The sequence below is a fragment of the Lepus europaeus genome, chromosome 11 (genome assembly GCF_033115175.1).
Source record: "Lepus europaeus isolate LE1 chromosome 11, mLepTim1.pri, whole genome shotgun sequence".
NCBI lineage: Eukaryota > Metazoa > Chordata > Mammalia > Lagomorpha > Leporidae > Lepus > Lepus europaeus.
In genome coordinates, this window is record NC_084837.1 from 18,990,016 (window position 1) to 19,009,442 (window position 19,427).

At 42.9% G+C, this 19,427-nt stretch overlaps 1 protein-coding gene across 1 annotated transcript in view; it reads left to right on the top strand.

Annotated features, from left to right (window-relative positions):
• The window catches only part of SLC35F4 (solute carrier family 35 member F4), a 246,883-nt gene that overhangs the window by 220,599 nt on the left and 6,857 nt on the right, over window positions 1–19,427 (top strand). Inside the window, exons 3-5 of the mRNA XM_062204573.1 lie at window positions 3,130–3,427; window positions 9,945–10,164; window positions 17,556–17,681. Coding sequence (XP_062060557.1) covers window positions 3,130–3,427; window positions 9,945–10,164; window positions 17,556–17,681 — 644 coding nt within the window. The remainder of the gene's footprint in view (window positions 1–3,129; window positions 3,428–9,944; window positions 10,165–17,555; window positions 17,682–19,427) is intronic.

The following is a 19,427-nucleotide window of genomic DNA, read 5'->3' on the forward strand; positions in this document are numbered from 1 at the left end:
AAAAAACTTGAGCTGTCTCTGCTGCCTCCCAGTGTCCACATTAGCAGGAACCTGAATGTGGGTACTCTAATATGTGATGTAAGCACCTTGACCAGTGTCTTAACTGCTAGACCAAATGCTCACCCCAGACAATGTTTTCAAATGTTATCTCAACAATTACATACACATGAAGGGTGCAATTCTTTAAAAAAAAAATGAAGAAAATGACATCTTAAATCTTCAGAAGTTTTAATTGGCTTTAATAAATTGTAGCAATATTGCTGTCATCCAGTTGTTTGCAAAACAAAATCTCTCAGTTAATTAAATATGCTGGTTAATAAATACATGTCATATCTATCATATCTAGCTTGCTGATTGTAAAGAGAAAACCATTAAAGAGCACTTGGAACATAATTACTCTTTCTGTGACAATTGGCAGGCACTTGGGGATAATCCGGGGCACACAGAGGAGAGAGGAAAGGAGAATGATCTGAAAGCAGAGCGCCATGATTTTATGGATGTTATAGTGCTTCACCTCAAAATGAATCCCATGAGAGAGAGGTTGTCACTGTGTGGCAGAAGCGGGGATTGGAATTAAACAGGGACTCAGGATCACAGAATGGCAGGGCTAGGACTTAGACTCAGATTTCAAAATCCAGTGCCTCTACCATCAATCTGTAGAAGAAAGGAAGAAAGGAAGGAAGGAAGGAAAGGAGGGAGGGAAGGAGGGAGGGAGGGGAGGAGGGAGAGAGGAAGGAAGGAGGGAAGGAAGGAGGGAAGGAAGGAAGGAAGGAAGGAAGGAAGGAAGGAAGGAAGGAAGGAAGAAAGGTGGGAAGGGGGAAGGGGGGAAGGGGGAAGAGGGGAAAGGGGGAGGGGAAAGGGGGAGGGGGAGAGGGGGAAAGGGAGAAAGGCAGAGGGGGAAAGGGAGAGGGGAGGGGGGTGGAAGAGAAGAGAAGAGAAGAGAAGAAAAGGAGAAAGAGAAAGAGGAGGGGAGGAAGAGAATATTATTATATTCTTAGAATTGTATCTAGGAACTACATTGACTCTGTTCTATTTGTATTAATATCACATGAACATGATAATTGATGAGAAAAAGAAGGAATGGCTAGGGTTCCTGATACAGCAATTCTAGTGATATGTACAAAAGGAGAGATGTAAACATGCTTAAAGTGGTTAGAAAAGCAAAAAGCTCTGGAGACCCAATCTCCCCATGCCTTGTAAAATTACAGAATTAGCAACTATTAAATCTAGACATCAGAAGAAAAATGGTTCAATAATATGGAAAGATTTAGGCGATTGTTGGTGTTTGTGGTGTGATGGTGGCACAGAAGAAATATTCAAAGAAAGAGACAATATCACCCCAAAAGGAAACTTAAAATACTTGTAGCATCACTCCTCCCTTATGAGATAGTCCTGGAAAATGATGAGAGGTGACGTGTAGGAGTCCACTTTCTCTTAGGTATCAGTGCTCTTCCACCTATCCAAGACTGCCATTCCCACCAGGAAACACATTCTTCTCCAAACCATTTCTGAAACTTCCAGTGCTCAAATGGAAAGCAAAAGGCTGAAAGCCTCACAGAATGAGTGTTCAGAATAAAAATATGTTGAACTTCGGATACCCCTTTACATGAGTCTCAGTTTTTTCATCTTGAAAGTGGGAATGACAATACCTAGAAGAGAGTAGGTCTGTGTCTCTCCCCAGCCTCCCAACACAGGAGCCTCTCAGTCTAGACTCTTATTTATCTCGCTTTTCCTCTCCTACTCTGCATGGTAAGGTCATGGAGGAACTCTGTAGAACGGTTACTAAGAGCAGGTATCATCTCTACACAGAGTGCAGGGGTAGCTGGCTACTCATACTTCCAGACTCACTTTAATGTCACTTTATCAGGGAAGTATCTCCCGGTCACCTCCCACCCCACTCCTTACCAGTGCTTCTCTGTTTATATGGCCTTCTAGGAGTATGCATGGATTTCAAAATTCTTTTACACCAAAGTGACCTTTTAAATTCCATTTACTAAGAACATTCTGAGGTACCCTCCTATCAGAGTTGGCCCTTACCACACTCCATTAGGTGTTTCCTGGCTTCCCACTAGACTGTGAGTGCAACTCCTTCATCTGGGACTATAGCTCCTGATAGAGTCTCCATTAGATTTTGTTGAATAAAATTTTTTTTAAATGCCAGTTTTCATCTTCTGGAGCTCTATGCCCTGAGAACTCAGCACTGTTTATAAAATCTGGAGGCATATAGCAATTGCTGTTTCATATTTACTTGGTTTGTATTCTCCAAAGAAGAGTTCACTTTCAAAGCTTCTATTCCCTTCCTTCCAAATGATTATATCAGAAAGCCCTCACTGGTTAAAGGTTTCTAACCCAGTGAGTCCATGATGCTTGGCTCATTAGGCAGTAGACACCTGACTCATTAGGCAGTAGGAACGCATTCAACAGCAGAGCCAATAGATTCTGGAGAGATGACGTGAGAAGCCCCTTTCACTGCCACTTGCAATCTGTGGGCTGCACTACTTTCTTAAGCCCCAGAACAGACCTTGTCATGAAGGAAAGGGCCTGCATAGTTAAAGGAGGGACACAGGAGAATCTTGCAGCCAATTTTGCCTCCCTCTACTTGGGATTTGACCAGGTGGGATCCCAACTTGGGTGGGGACTTGGTGACCTCTGCCCCTGTTCCACTTCCTGATAAGTACATGAATTCATTACACCTTTTATATTGAACTTGTCTTCTTATCCAGGAAAAGGACTTTGTGATTGTCACTTTCAGAGAGCATTGGCTATGTTTATGTAAAAAAAAAAGTTGCTGCTAAATTTTCCTACTAAATGTAAAAATACAAAGCAAAACCTATTGTGCTCCTGGAAATACATGAAGTAGCAATTTGTTGTGAGGGGGGAAATGACTTTCTGTAGCCAAAACTTTCTCCAAGCTTGGTATACATTTCTTTTTGATTTAATAGTCATCTTTGATGCAAAGATCGCACAGAGAAAACAAACCAGAGTTATCAGTCTCTTCCAATGATGGCAAGAAAGAAAAACCCAGTGGTGCTGCTGTCTGCCTCTTCGGTTTCATCCGTTTGAGTTTGATGCATCTGATTGGTGTTTTATGATCTGACTTCCCCACATGTCTTCCCTTCCTGGTTCCAGGGGACGATGGCACACAGACTCATCCCGAGAACAGCAGCCAGGAGAACAGAATCCGAGCTCGGTGCATGTCATGCACGGCCGTCCTTCTGAAGGCCGTCTGGGGACTCTTGATCATCTTGTCAGTGTCGTCGTCTTGGGTGGGCACCACACAGATTGTGAAGATCACTTATAAGAACTTCTACTGCCCATTTTTCATGACGTGGTTTTCAACAAACTGGAACATTATGTTCTTCCCAGTCTATTATTCTGGTCATCTGGCCACTGCTCAAGAAAAGCAATCTCCAATGAAAAAATTCAGGTAGGTTTCCTGTTTCATGGGCGACAGGAGATGTTAGAAAATACGTTTTGTGCAGATACACAAGTTTTCATCTCTTTGAAAGATGGAAGAGTTCACTTTTGAATGTGGAGAAGCAGGTTCTGCAGTTGAGGATGAATGCCAAGAAGAAGAGTCGGTTCCCTCTTAAAAAATAATGTCTACAATGTACAAGGCACTGCGCTGCTGTTGTAAATCTCATTTAACATCATTAGTGGAAGCAAATCCACCTTTTAAAGTGGCATTATTGTCCAAACTTCAACACAAAAGGAAACAGATTCAGAAAGGTTAAATGACTTGTTCAAGGTCAAACAAAGATACATAATGGGACCCGGATTTAAATCTACATCTCCTTATCTCTGAAAATCATGTATTGAAAGAATATCCCAAAGTCTGTCTCAAACTGTCCAAAAACCTGGATTAATAAAATTAATTTTGGTAGAAGCATTAGCTGGGTATTCCCAATATTATGGATGAAATGGGCTGGCTTCATTCAATGAGAGCTTCGGTCCCGAGAAACCAAAAGACGCCATTCTTTGCTGGCCAGGAGCACACAAGCACTCCTCGTGTCTTTTCGCCAGCTGCACAGCGGTGGCTTGGCTTCCTGGGGAGTCCTGTGGTTCTGGTGGGTGCTCTGCGCTGCCCCTGACTTCTGCAGCTGTCCACTGAAAAAGTCAGGAAGCTGCCAGGGCTGGTGTCGTATATAAATCCCTACACAGCTCTCAAGGAAGGTAAAAGCAGCATTTACGTCAAAATTCCTTTGCTAATGGACAACTTCTTAAAAAGGAGAAGTCCGTGTGGGTGTTTGGCCTGGCACTGAAGTTGCCACTTAAGATAGCCATGGCATCTGAAGGGCTGGGTTGGACGCCTGGTTCTGGCTTCTGACTCCAGCTTCCTGCTAATGCAATCCCTGGAAGGCAGAAGGGATGGCCCACATGGTTCCATTCCTGGCACCCATGTCAGAGACCTGCACTGAGCTTCTGACTTCTGCTTTCAGCCCAGCCCAGTCTCAGGGGTTCTCTCTCTCTCTCTCTCTCTCTCTCTCTCTCTCTCTCCTCTCTCTCTCTCTCTCTCTCTCTCTCTCTCTCCCTGTCCCTCGGAAATAAACTTCCAGGACAACACTGAGACAAAGCAGGAGCCAGGGACCTCAGTGGGTACAGTTGGGGGAGTGACAATTCTCCATAGCAGCTTATTGATCCCCAGAACAATGACAAGTAAGTTTGTCCTGCAGGAGACAAAATAACCTTTCCTGCATGTCCCTACATCCAGTGGAAAGAAGGAATGGCTATGATAAGTTGGCGCAGGATCAAAACCTTAAGAAACTGATGGGACTATCTTCAGTTTCCACCGTCTGTCAGCAACATGAACATGATTAGGTATATCGAGGTCATCCTGCGAGTGATTTTCTATATGTCCATGAAAACTCAATTATGATTAAGGAAAACAAAGAAATTTTGAAAGAACAAAATTTTTTTTTTTTTTTTGGTTTGGTAGGAAGTATAAGACTCCTTATCTGTTTGTGATTGCTAAAGATATATTTGATTTCCATTAAACCAGATTGATTTGGGGGCATACTTTTTTTTTTTTTTTTTTTTTTTTTTTGACAGGCAGAGTGGATAGTGAGAGAGAGAGAGACAGAGAGAAAGGTCTTCCTTTTTGCCGTTGGTTCACCCTCCAATGGCCGCCGCATCTCGCTGATCTGAAGCCAGGAGCCAGGTGCTTCTCCTGGTCTCCCATGTGGGTGCAGGGCCCAAGCACTTGGGCCATCCTCCACTGCCTTCCTGGGCCACAGCAGAGAGCTGGCCTGGAAGAGGGGCAACCGGGATAGAATCCGACGCCCTGACCGGGACTAGAACCTGGGGTGCCGGCACCACAAGGCGTAGGATTAGCCTGTTAAGCCACGGCGCCGGCCGGGGGCATACGTTTTTAAGGGATCATAGTTAATAAGCAATTACAGGAGAACATGATTATCAAAGTAAAATTGTCCCTGTTTGAGAATACCTGTGTGGACCCAGATAACAGGTGGATTCTACTTGGATGCTCCTAAGGTTTAGACGCACATGTTGAAAAAACAACAGAGTTTAGAGTTAAAATCAGTACATCAAGAAGACTTTAAAGCAGTCCAGGTTGGTTTTATTTAAGATTGCACGTTTACACAAGAGGCTACTGCTGACAGAAATGCTGTTCTGGGAATGAACTTCATCTTTTCCATTTCTCTCATGTCGGACTAACTCTGAACTTAGCAAAATCCGTGCTTTGACAAGACTCCGCCACCTGTTAGTGCTGGGAGAGTTAAGCTGACCGTTTCTGAAATCAAATCAAAGAGCTTTTGTTGTCAAGAATAAAACACTGTCTTTGAAGGGATTATTCTCTAGTGGTCCTCTCCATGTGAGAGGTAAACATTGCCAGGAAAATCTTAGATCCTTGATCTTCTTTTCCCCTGTAGACTCATTAACACCATCTGCCGAGAAGGTTCTCTCAAAGCTCTCCTGGCCAAATGAGAGAAAAACAAAGTTAGTGTATAAGACTGGGAATAGAATTTGTCCCATAACACCACAGCTTCTATTTTTTCTTGAATGGTATGAAAGAATTTGCAACTTTTTATCACTAATATCAAAAGAACATGCTATAAAATATCAAATCTAGATGGTAAAGATTGTTCATTTGGAAATAGTAATAGTTTTTGATAATCCAATCATTCCATTTATATACTCCCAGGAGAGTTCAATTGAAATTTAAAGAAAAAAAATTATATAGCATAGTTCTTACAAATTCTAGAAGGTGTGAAATGAAGAGCCAAAGATATAGTGGCCTGTGTCTAGCACTTCGAAATGTGCTTGGACTTGCCGTCCAGAAAGGGTTCCCTAATAAGTCGCTGCTAAAACAAAGGTGAGCATAATTAGATTATTAGTGTCTCCAACTTCTAAGCTTCATTCCACACTTTGCCACCTGTCAGAAACTTCGAGCTCATCGTCCCAAAGAGAGACCCACTGTTATTTGTTTCTCCATAAAAATTCATTTTTAAAATTTTTTTCACATTTTTAAAAGATTTATTCATTTCTTTTGTAAGAAAGAGAGAGAGAGAAAAAAATCTTCCATTTGCTGGCTCACTCCCCGGTGACCACAATGGCCAGGACTGGGCTCGGCTTTAGCCAGGAGCCTGGAACTCCATCCAGGTCTCCCATGTGGGTGGCAGGGCCCCATGTTGGGCCATCTTCTGCTGCTTTCCCAGGAGCATTGCAAGGAGCTGGGTCAGGAGCAGAGCGGCAGGGACTCAAACTGGCATTCCTGAACGGGACGCTGGTGTCACAGGTGGTGACTTAATCCACCTTGCCACGATGCTGACCTAATAGTTTGCTTTTCTTAGCACCTAACACTTAAAAGGCATGAGGACTTATACAGATGACCTGGTATTTGGGAAGACAGCAACTGTAACTCGCGCAACAGTGGTGACAAACGGGGAGATGGTTGACAGGGAGTGGAGGAAGGAGGGGAACCATGAAGAATGAGCACCTGGGGGTTGGACAAGCCAGGTGAGAATGGGCAGTCTCTCCTGGGCAGTGGCATTGTCCCCAGCCACTGGGCCATGAGGCTGTCCCAGGCCCTGTACATCCACTGGCCTGGCCTGGGGCACCAGAGTCCCCTCCCTGCAATCAGAGCCTGTACAACCCATGATGATGGTGGATTCTAGAACAGAGGAGCCTCTCTAGAGGCTACGGGCAGTGGGAAGAAACAGAAATGCTTTCATTAGAAACGAGCTTTGCTGTGGTTCTTCATACTCGGGTGTTTCAAAAGGCTTTCGGTGGTTGTGGGTGACAGGATACGCCCATGACCCTCACCTCCGGCTCTGCATGGCAGCTTTCTCACGGAGTAGATGGATGCCCTAGAACAGCCACCGCCTCTTCTGACTGGTGTGCTCTGGGGCCCCTGGGCAGCCAGGGGGCTGCAGCAAGGCCATGCGTTTTCCAGTACATCCGAGCACATGTAATCCCAGGTTACTTTGCGGCAGGCTTTGCCCTTGGGGTATTTAATCCCTTTGTTGAAATTTTGCCTCTTTCAAGTTCAAATTAACCTTTGGGAAATCTCATTTTCATTTTCTGAAAATCCCTCCTTTTTGCTTGTACCCTATGTGAAAGCAAAATCACTGTGCAGGAATCTATGTGCAGTGTGCATTTGCAACATTCCTATAATTGCTAACCTACAACTCCCAGCATTCTTAGCTGCTTGAAAGCAACACAGACTGTGATGCAGGATCTTAACAGCTCTGCTCCCTGCACTGGCAGCCTTTATTGCTTGCTCTGCCTGGTCCTCCCATGAGTAAGTTACTTTGTATACAGGAGGCAAACTCTGCTTAGGGATTACTTTGGTTTGCAATACTTTTCAGGTACCGTAATTCTTCAGTAAAATATGAGAGAGAAACTAGGCCTACTGCTATCTAGAGCCACCAATACAATTCACTGCAAACATTATAATCATGTTCAAACAGTAACAACTTGTTGACTTGAACAAAATCCTTACACTACTCTTGAAAACACAAGATAGTTGCCCAGTAAATGCTTGAATGTTCATGGCTAGCTGAGTGAAAAAGGAAAGCTAAATTCTATCATGGTGGGTCTCTTTCGGTTCATAGTCATACAGACACTGTCACAGTTTCACGTCCATCATTGCCTATAAGTTTCATTAAGGTGAACCTCTTGATTATCATGGCCTCTGAGGGGGTGGCATTTAGCCTGGTGGTTAAAACACTGGTGAAGATATCTGTGTCCCATGTCAGAGTGCCTGAATTTGGTGCCTGGCTCCACCTCTTGACTCTAGGTTCCTGCTAATGCAGACCCTGGGAAGAGCTGGTAACAGCTCAAGTAATTGTCCCTGCTACCCATATGGGAAATCTAGAATGAGTTCCCAGCCCCTGGTTTCAGACCAGTCCAGCCTTGGCTGTAGCAAGCATTTGGGGAGTGAACCAACTAACGCAAGGGAGCTCTCTTTCTCTCTCTCTCTCTCTCTCTCTCTCTCTCTCTCTCTCTCCCTCTCTTTCTAGCTATCTATCTCTCTGCCTCTTAAATAAATCTTAAAAAAAAAAGAAGAAGAAGAAGGAAGAAAAGAAATTTTCCCCTTGGGCTAAATAGCCAATTTAATCAGATATCAAACAAATTACAGATTTAACGGAAGTGATTTTTTCCACGTAATGAATTCAGACAATTCCTCCAAAATGGCCAGTGTCTGTATTTAGATGTAACCTGAGTTTCATATTTAGCTTTTTTTTAAATCATCTTGGGGGTTATCACAGAGGCTTTAAATTTTTTCTGTCTTAAGAACACTGGCAAAAGATGGACACTGGCCTAGGAGTTAGGCTGCTTGTTGGGATGGGACAGCTGCGTCCCGAATCAGCACACCTGGGCTTGAGTCATGGCTCCACTCCCGATTCCAGCTTCCTGCCAGTGCAGCCCTTTGGAGGTAGCAAGTGTAACTCAAAAGTGGAAGACTGGGCCGGCGCCGTGGCTTAACAGGCTAATCCTCCGCCTTGCGGCACCGGCACACCGGGTTCTAGTCCCGGTTGGGGCGCCGGACTCTATCCCCGTTGCCCCTCTTCCAGGCCAGCTCTCTGCTATGGCCCGGGAAGGCAGTGGAGGATGGCCCAAGTGCTTGCACCCGCAAGGGAGACCAGGAGAAGCACCTGGCTCCTGGCTTTGGATCAGTGCGATGCGCCGGCCGCGGCAGCCATTGGAGGGTGAACCAACGGCAAAAAGGAAGACCTTCCTCTCAGTCTCTCTCTCTCTCTCACTATCCACTCTGCCTGTCAAAAAAAAAAAAAAAAGTGGAAGACTTGGATTCAGTTCCCAGCTCTGCCCATCTCTAGCCATTGTGAGTGTTTGGGGAGGAAGCCATCAGAGAGAAGTCTGTTTCTCTCTCTCTCTCTCTCTCTCTCTCTCTCTCTCTCTCTCTGTCTCTCTCTTAAATAAAGACTGGTGAGAAAAGAAATTATGCAACTCGGCATACACACTAACGAGAGGTACAGTGTTTTAGGAATAGTAAATTCCCAAGATGTGTGCTGACTCACAGATGTCCCTGTGAATCTGTCCCTGTGAATCACAGGGTCCCTGATCCATGGGGTTTTGTGAGATCGGTAGCCATTTGATTCTGTCGCATTCACCTTTTGGGAAAGAACCTTCCACTTCTTCCAATAGCTCACAATTCCATCAACTGCCCATTTCTGCCTTTCTCTGGGCCTCTTTGAGAATGTCTAGAAGTAGCAGCAGGGCCATGCTGGCAATCTCCTGAGCATACCTGGAGAGGAGGAGCCTAGCCCTGTGTCTGGGAGATGCAAGCCCTTTTCCAAGGACCCAGGTGCACCCTCTGAAGCCCCGAGGCAGCAGAGCTGGGCCCAGTGTGTTCCACAGGGGAACGCTGGGTCTTGCTGTCTGTGCTCCTGCCTGCAAATGGCTGTGAAGAGTTAGACATGTCACCTCTGGTTCTTGTGTATTAATCTCTTTTTCTTCCCTAGGGAATGCAGTCGGATTTTTGGTGAAGATGGCCTGACATTGAAGCTCTTTCTTAAAAGAACTGCTCCCTTTTCTATTCTATGGACTTTGACAAATTACCTGTATTTACTGGCTTTAAAGAAGCTGACGGCCACTGATGTCTCTGCTCTGTTCTGTTGTAACAAAGCCTTTGTCTTCTTGCTATCCTGGATCGTGCTGAAGGACAGGTTCATGGGAGTGAGGGTAATGGCACACTTGGTTCCCTCTGCAATGCCTCCTTTGACTACAAATCTTGACATCAGGACAGCTGCTTTGTTTCATGGAGTTCCTGTAAAACTTTTCCCACTGGTTCTGAGAACAAATTGAAATGTGAAGATGCATTAGGAAGCCGAGGCAGTGAGACATCATGAAAGGATAAAGGGATTGTTTCCATGGGATAGTGAGCTGACTGCAACGGGAGGCACTAAACCAGAGAAATGTGTTCTTGTCTTGGAATTAATTGTTAGAATTAATGGTGTGATCCATTCCCTTGGTCCTCAGGACAGAAGGGTCTGAGAAAACTAAGCCACAGGAAAGACTGTGGCTTTTTTTTTTTCAATCAACAAATGTTGTCAAATATTAGGGCAACTCCCATATGCCCAGCTAGGTGAATTTAATTAATATTGGTGTAGAGAGGTAAGATTACCAAACAGTAATTCACATCACTGGCATTGTCACAACGCTGCTAAAAGTGGCTATATACCTCATATGACCAATCTAGAAGCGAAGCAAAAATCAACAGCTTGTACTTTGGGGTACACATTCTTACTTGAAATGCACTAAACTCCCACCAACCACTTCAGTTCTGAGATTATTCCTTTCAGGAGTAACACAAATTAAAATAATTTTTGAATGCCTGCTCTGTGTTAGACATAGCTGACTTGGTGCAATAGATGTAGAGGTAAGGAATTAAATATCCTTATACAATCTGACATGCCACCATGATGAAAATATTGGGACAACAATGCTTTAGAAGGAGGACCAGATGAATAGCCTTTCCCCAGAGTATCAGCATTATACAACCTATTGTTCTCTGAAAGATATGTCCAAGATTGGATTTGAAGTATATTTTGCTATAAAAATGTTGCTCTTGTTTGGCAATGATTCCACGATCCTTGCTTCCCTCCGAAATGCTGAAATTAATGTCTATATTAGTGAGAGAGTTTATGATGGCCATTAATCCTGAAAGCTTTTTTAAGAAAAAAATCCAATTAGAAAATTATGATTGTATCATGGGAGATGCTGCTCAGAAATTGAAAATTAAAGCTTGATATGAGCCTTAAGTAGAAAGCTTTCATGGAAGACAAAATGAAAAATTATGTGAGTCAGTCCAAGGTACCACTAGTGTATACATAGTTGTGATACCACATCTTCTCTAGCCGATCTTAGGTTTAATACTCATAGGACTCAGAATCATGTACTTAAAGCTGGGTGCTACCTGTCTACCATCAGGAAGCTCCTGAGACTGGGGACCCCTCCTACATGGCTCACTGCTCCATTCAGGATGGACTACATAACATATGGGTCCCAGTGCAAATGAAATGCAGGGCCCTTGTTTTTAAAAAACATCAACTATTTCAAGACAGCAAAAACAGACCAAGTGCAAGTCCCAAGTGTGAGGATGTTCTTAGCGTGGACCTGTACTCATCTCCATGGCCCTAAAGCCAGCCTTGTTTCTACTTCCAATGCCTAGAGTAACTCAGGGTGCAAAGCTGAGCTCAATAGTTATTTGAAGATACAATGAATAAACTCATTCATGTTTGTATGAGATCTTTCTCTTCACTGTCTTCCACCATGAAAGGTGGAGGCCTTCAGTGGCATCTGAATGCCAAAAATAAATCAACACATTCAATATTAGATTTACCAGGGAGAAAGTGAGCATATTAGAGTGAACGAGTATATTTGACCATGGACCTGACTGATGTAAGAGGTTACATCAAAGGTATAACGTTAATTTAAGGTCTTTTAGAGAAAAAAATAAACCTCAGCTGTGTAACTTGTATTTAAATCACAGATTGAGTAAATCTGCCTAGAGACTACTAACCATTGTCATTTTCAATTTGGCATCTGCAATGAGTTGAATTACAGCTCCCCAAAAGATATGTCTGTGTTCTAATCACCAAAAACCTATGAATTTGATTTTTTTGGAATGGAAGTCCTTGTAGATATCAGTAATGTGAAGATCTTGAAAAGAAGAGCTAATCCTGGATTATGTCCAACAGCAAATGTCCTTGTAAGAGACCCACATGGGAGCTACAAGGAAGAGCAGGAGGCAATGTGACCATAAAGCTATGTTGGGGCGATGTGCCCACAAGCCAGGAGTGCCAGAGCAGCCACCAAAAAGCCTGGAGGAGGCAAGAAATGTATTCCACCCTAGAGATGCTCTTGGAAGCATGGCCCTGGCTGAAATTTGAACTTCTAGCCTCCACAACTTTGAGAAATTAATTTCTGTTGTTTTAAGTCACCAAGTTTGTGGCAATTCATTGCAGCAGCCTTAGGAAACTTATCTAGCTTCTTTAAATAGTAAGAACTGATAGAAGGGTATTAAGTAGTCAATGAGTGCTTGCTAATAAATCCATACACAAATTAAGACATCATGGGTGGCAAATGAGTAAGCGTTAGTGTCAGGCACGCTGGTGGAAGTTGGATATTTTTCTTTTAAAATGACAGGAAGTGGTTCACTTCTCACTGTGAAGCACTGGGAAGTGCTTTATGCCATGTTTCAGAAGAATGTCAAAGTATAATTTTAATGATTCCCATAATCAGGCCATGGAATATGAGAAGAACCAAAACATATTCAGCATTTTGCTTTTTTGACAGTATCAGCAATTCTTCCCCTTCTGAGACATATTGAGAACATGTATAATTAGGTCATTTGAGAAATTAAATGAAGGCAAACAGAGCACCAACAACATGAGTGCAGCTCTTATTGCCTATGTCTTTAAATAATCTAAGACACAGTCCCTCCACATGTCACCCCGCTGGACTCCTCTTTTTCAAAAAATGGTGAAAGAGATGCTTCCAGTCATCAAATTAAAATTTGTCTTTATGGTTTGTGACAAAGCTTCTGCAGTTTAGAAACAGATGGTTGTTGGATTCTAATGCTCATTTGTTTGGCCCGTAAAATGATCATTTGGAAGATGAAAGCTATGGCCTCCCCTGCTTCTATTTGTTCATGTCAAAATAACACCACAAAGAGAATACAAGATGCTTTAAGTCATAACATCAGTAAATATGAGTTTATCTAGGTGACTAGTAGATCAGAGTGAGCAAACCCACATAAAAATGCATTAGGTATTATGAATAGCTTGCTAATATCTTGCTTATTTGGAATATTGATTGAATTCTAGGGAGGTGATCAGTTATGCTTATTTTCTATTATAAAATCATTTCAATTACTTTACTGTAATCTTTGCTATGTTAAAAAGCTCTATTATGAGCAACTGCTTGTAGCTCATATATATGATCATATCATGGAAGTTAGTGAGCTTTTTTAAAAGATCATATTTTTAATTGAAAACGTTAGAAAGTGATAATCCAACTCTCGCAGCATTAAATTTGGGTGTTTTCCCATCTCCGAAATCCTGTCTTGTTCAGCTATACTGAAACTCATAGGAACCAAAGAAGCCACATCACCTTAGAGAAAGAAGGCTCTTAACAAGGAAACTGAGCCACTGGCTGGGAGTTTGCTCTCTGCTGCTGGCGCCCATTCCACCTCGAGGAAAAGTTAACCGCAGGGTTAGAAACCTTTTGTTTGGATCTAAGCCCTTGTGTATTAACTCAGAATTTTCCTTCATTTTCAAATTTCCTTGAACATCTGGAGAAAATTGGTGATCAGAGCATGGTTCAACAGATTCCAACTGTAGCAGAAGACTTAGAAACAAATTTATGTCCCTTCACCTTCGCGTTGACGTGTTTTCCGGCTCTAGGTGTGTCCCCAGGCAGTTAGCGCCTCACATGGCGGCTGCTACAGAGACGTTCTGTGGCCACAAAGGGCTGACTGAGTCTGTTAGTGAAGCTAGATCTGTCACTGCATTTAAACTGGGCTCCTGATGCTCCAGGAGACTGCAGCTGGGCTCTGTGTACTGATACTGCATCCCGAGATAAGATTCAAGGTGACCTTTTGTTCCTTTGTACTTTACACTGGCACAGGCAGTGGACGATGGCTAGAAGGACTCATCCCTCACATCTGCTTCTCCACAGAACACTGACTTGAGAATGCAACCAGTGGGGGAGAAGCCTGGGTTGTGTTGCTCCTCAGGCTTTATGCCCACAGGGACTCCACAGCCCCTTCAACCAGGTGCAATGTGTTGACTCCCCACATACATCCTTCAGTCTCTCCTTCTGGAACTTCTTTCCCTCTTTCTGTCCAGGTCTCACTTTGAGATCATGTTCAAGTGACTTTTATGACATGAAAACAGATGTGGGTGGGTCGTGTTCAGTGACCTGGCAACTCCTGGTGTTGCTGCCATCCAAGAGGCTCTCCCAGAGCCCCTCATTCACGGCATGCCTGAATGACTACACACGGTCACATCTCTTTCACTTTTCACATTTCAGCTTTTGTTCAGTTTAACTGGATCTGAGTAAAAAAGATGGTTCTTTGCAGGTCCCTAAATATATCATGGGCAGAAGTTTCTGTATAACCATGTAGTTCCTTGAAAAATGTAGGCTAAATCCACTCCCTGAGAAAAGAATGATCATTAGCGCAGCCCTCACTGGCCTTGCTGGTGGTGTGTATCCCGACTTCAACTTCTTTACATAGACACTTTTGGCTGGTTTAGAGGCTGGAATCAGAACAGATTGTCAGCAGAGCCAAACAGGGGGCCCCACTCGTGCATTTTCAGTGGTGTTCCTCATATGCGTTTAACGTGTCCCAGAAGCACTTTTGTGGTTGACACCCTGTGAATGAGCAGGCGTGTAATTTTTGACGCAATATTTAAGGTGCTAACTTCTTGTAGATACATTTTCAGTGAGCTGAGCCTAGAGTCATTGTGTGTTTTTCTGTCATTAAGGATTATGAATCCTTCTTGGATGGCTGGCTCTGAAGATGCATGCAGCTCAGATATGTGCTTATGTAATTTGTTCTCTGGACATTCAAGTTAAACCCAAGGTACCAGGGAGAGCCACTCTAGGATCATCCAAATGACAATTGGTAATAGGCCATGCACCTACATTATCCTGCATTTCCCAGATTAGCTGAGATCACTTCCCTTACTTCCAGCTAGGTAGATAAGAACATCTTGAGAATTTCTTAAAATATGACCATAGAGAAGGTGTCCTATCAGATCGTTGTGAAATTTACATAAAAATGTGGCAAACAGTTCAACTTATCACCCCTTCCTAGGAACACATTAAGTAACCTACAAGTTATTGTTTGTACCATGAGAAGAATCTTCCTAACATCTCAAACATTCGTATTTCTGTGCTTTCAGAACTTAATTAACTGCATTGTCTGGTCACCTAAGTGAAAAATGCTTCTTCCATGAAAGTAGTTGGAGGACATTGATACAACAATTCAAGTAATCAGGCTCCTATTTTCACAATCACTTGAATCTAAAAGCCACAGAGATCCTTAAGAGGCTAACTTAGATGATTGTTTGGACTTAACTATGAGACCATGCAATCTTTAGCCATATCCAACTCCTATCTTGAGAAAATTTTTGGTAGAATTTGCTATGTAAACATTTTTACTGATGGCTGACTCAGAAAAAGTGGAGTCACTTGTGGTCAGACCTAAGGGTAATTTTAAATAGGAAACAGCTATCACGTTACAGTTCCTTAGATCCTTTCTATTAACCTGGTCTTGAAGTAACTACTTGTTCATTTGACCAAGAAAATACATCTTGACCCAAGGAAAACAAACATCAACTCGAATGTATTGTCCTACACCCTCAGTCTCATGAACAGTCTATTTTTGCATGTGAATACTTTAGCCTATGAACATTTTCTAGACAAGAAAACGCATCAGAAAATGCCAGTATGTAATGTGAAAGCAACAGAGACATGAACTTAAACACTGGACCAGCCAACTCCCTTTTCATTTCTCTGAAATCAGAGCACCCAAGGAATTGTTGCAAATCCCTGGCTGAACTATAAATGCCCAGATCAAGGAAAGTGATAACACTTACAGGATTTCCAGGTCTAGGTAGCCCCCTCCCCATGTTTATTTATGAGTCTATTACTTCTTGTTTGGAAATTTTCCTTGACACCTCATGGGGTGTATTCAACTCTATTTCCCATCGTGTGAGGCAGAGTCTGATACCCACTCAGCAAGAGAGCTGCCTCCCGTCAAGCAGTCTCCTGGATCACATTTGATGCAGACGACCTCTCACTGCTGACACGGCAGCATCTGTTCTCAGACAGTCCTATTGCTTTTCCTAAAGGACGCTTTACTATGAAGCTACTCGGAAACCAGCTGTGCCCTTGCTCTCGGGGGTCATTCACAAAACACTGCCTTAGCAGCATCTAGATTACAACCATCGGGAGCGGATTTTCCACTGGCATCAAGTCTACAGTCACACGCTAAAGTTCCACATTTGCTTATAACAAGTTAATTCACTAATAATGTTCAGCAGGGCCCCCAAAAGTCACACATGTAGGAAAAAAATACCCTCAGAGGAATTTATTTATTGGGAATACTCAGAACTGAAGTGTAACAAAATTAATTGCCATATAGGTTTAAATTTCTCACACATTCTCATCTCAATGTTAAAGCCAGTGAGACTATTTCCCAAGGAAATGACATATTGCTCCTTCGTCCGCGGTTGGTATTTTACTGTTTGCTGTAGGTTTGAAAGGTTTTCCAACATCGCCAGTTCAAGACAGTTAAACAGATTCAAATCAGCATTTCACTAAGGTCATGGACTCCCGTTTTGAATGTTCTCAGGTTTACATAATTTTACAGTAAGCCAACACGACTTCAGTCAAATGATGAATATTACACTTCATGCAAGGAATGAATGCTCTGGCATAGTTAAATGAGATTATCTTTCTGTGGCTTACCTAAAAATGGAACCAATGTGCATGTAAACAAAAGGAAGAACTGGCCTCTGCTTGCTATCCCAGGGATGGAGCAGAGTCAGCTCGCTTCTGGATAAATCACCATGGGAGGTTGTTCACTTTCTTTTTCCCCTTAGCCTACATTTGTCTCTTAGCTATGTTGGTATTATGTCTCCCTAATAACATCTTGGTGATATGAAGGTCTTCAGAAACATGCACTGACCCAAGGAACTAATTAAAATGCATGCAGAAAATGTTTGGAGAAAAAGATTACTGTGTAGATGAAGCAACTTCCTACTAAATTAATTTCATCAATATGGCTATCAATATCTAGAAAGCTGAGCTAAAAAATTAAACTAAAATTGCCTGTCCTTAATAAGAATGTGAGTAGCTTTTATTTTCTATGCCTGGATGTCTCTCAACACCCTGATTTATTTTTAATATTGATCCTCCTACAGTTTAGTAGTGCTGTAGAAGAGGTAATTAGGTTGAAGGAAGTACTTAGCAACATTCACAGTCTTGAATTGTTTGATATGGGATACAGAGGCATCAAGGTTTGTTTTCTTTTTCCTGTTTCCTTGCAATGCATTCGACAGATAGTTGCTGCAATAATGGCGATCACTGGCATTGTCATGATGGCCTATGCAGATAATTTCCATGCCGATTCCATCATAGGAGTGGCCTTTGCCGTGGGCTCAGCCTCTACATCTGCATTGTATAAGGTATGTGGTTGTGTACTTTCTGTTGTAGTCAACTGTTACTCATAGCTTAGACTTAAGTAGTAAAGTAAGAAAGTACAATGAAAAGCTTGGTTCAAAAAAAAAGTAGGTGTGCTTAAATAAGACCAAGTATCACTGACATAGTATTTTCATATATTGGGCACCTGTCAGGAATTTTCAGCTGTTTAACACAACCATATGAAGCATGCTTATTCCTATTTTCCAGATGAGGAAACTGAGCCTGTGAAATATTAAGGAACTTGTCCAAGGTTGTACAGCCAGAAAGCAAGAGAGCCATGAACTAAAACTCTGGACCAGCCAACCCCTGAGCCTGTGCTGCAAGCTCTTGCTCCCCTGATTATCTGTCTGTTACAGCAGACCCATGAGTAAAACTTCTCCTCTCCTTGTATTTAATTTAACCAACTGTGGTCATCATTGAAACGTCACAGTGCTATCAGGAATAATAAGCAAGCTGTCATTTGAGACCTAACTGTGTGATACCTGTTACCCCTATACCACAGGTGCTCCTACTGTGAGCACCTCTTTCCCTTCTGATGATGCTCTCAGCCTGCTCTGGGCACTCGTTCTATTCAGAGTCATTTCACCTTTATTCAGAAGTGAGGCATGATAGAGCAGATCTAAGACGTTATTCTCCAAAGCTCTCCTTTCAAGAGCCAACTTTCTGGGTTTATCCAAGAGACTCTGCCATTGCACCCCTCTTGGTATTTCGATCTGCAAAATATGCCCTTTGCATCCCCCCAGGTACCTGTTAGGATTATTCGCCAACATCATGCAATCTATTTCCACACCAACCTTTCTTGACCCATCGATTCTGAGCGATGGGCTTGACAAGTGTTCACTCACTCAGCATTAGTGTCTGGCTTGCTCGCAGCAGAAGCTCTAACACAGTGTGTGGAGTGATGCAAGGTGAGCACATGCCCAAGCTCCCTTGATGAAGTCTTTCAAGAAGAGAAATAAGCTCAGTGGTTACAAGAGGCTGGAGAGAGAAAGTGGGGAAAGAGATTAACAAGTACCAGGTTACAGTTAGATAGGAGTAAGAAGTTCTGGAATTCTATTACACAGCAGTATGACCATAGAGGACAATGTACAGAGTGTTTTTCCTTTAAAAAGCTAGAAGAAAGGATTTTTTTTTTTGACAGGCAGAGTGGACAGTGAGAGAGAGAGACAGAGAGAAAGGTCTTCCTTTTCCGTTGGTTCACCCTCCAATGGCTGCTGCGGCCGGCGCACCGCGCTGATCCGATGGCAGGAGCCAGGTGCTTCTCCTGGTCTCCCATGCGGGTGCAGGGCCCAAGCACTTGGGCTGTCCTCCACTGCACTCCCTGGCCACAGCAGAGAGCTGGCCTGGAAGAGGGGCAACCAGGACAGAATCTGTGCCCCGACCGGGACTAAAACCCGGTGTGCCGGCGCCGCAAGGCGGAGGATTAGCCTAGTGAGCCGTGGCGCAGGCAGAAGAAAGGATTTTGAATGCTTTTATTATAAAGAAATGATAAATGTTTGAGGAGCTAGATCTATTTCTCCTGTTTGGATCATTACATGATGTATACATATATCAAAACATCACATGACATCCTATAAATATATAAAAGATTGATGCATCAGTTAAAAACTTGAAAAATAAGAGAAGACATTAAAATCAGGCAAAAATAGTAAAATCAGTTCAACTTAAAAGCAGTATCCAGAGTTCTTATGTCACCAAGGTGGCCATCTTATAGAGAAAATTATCTACAC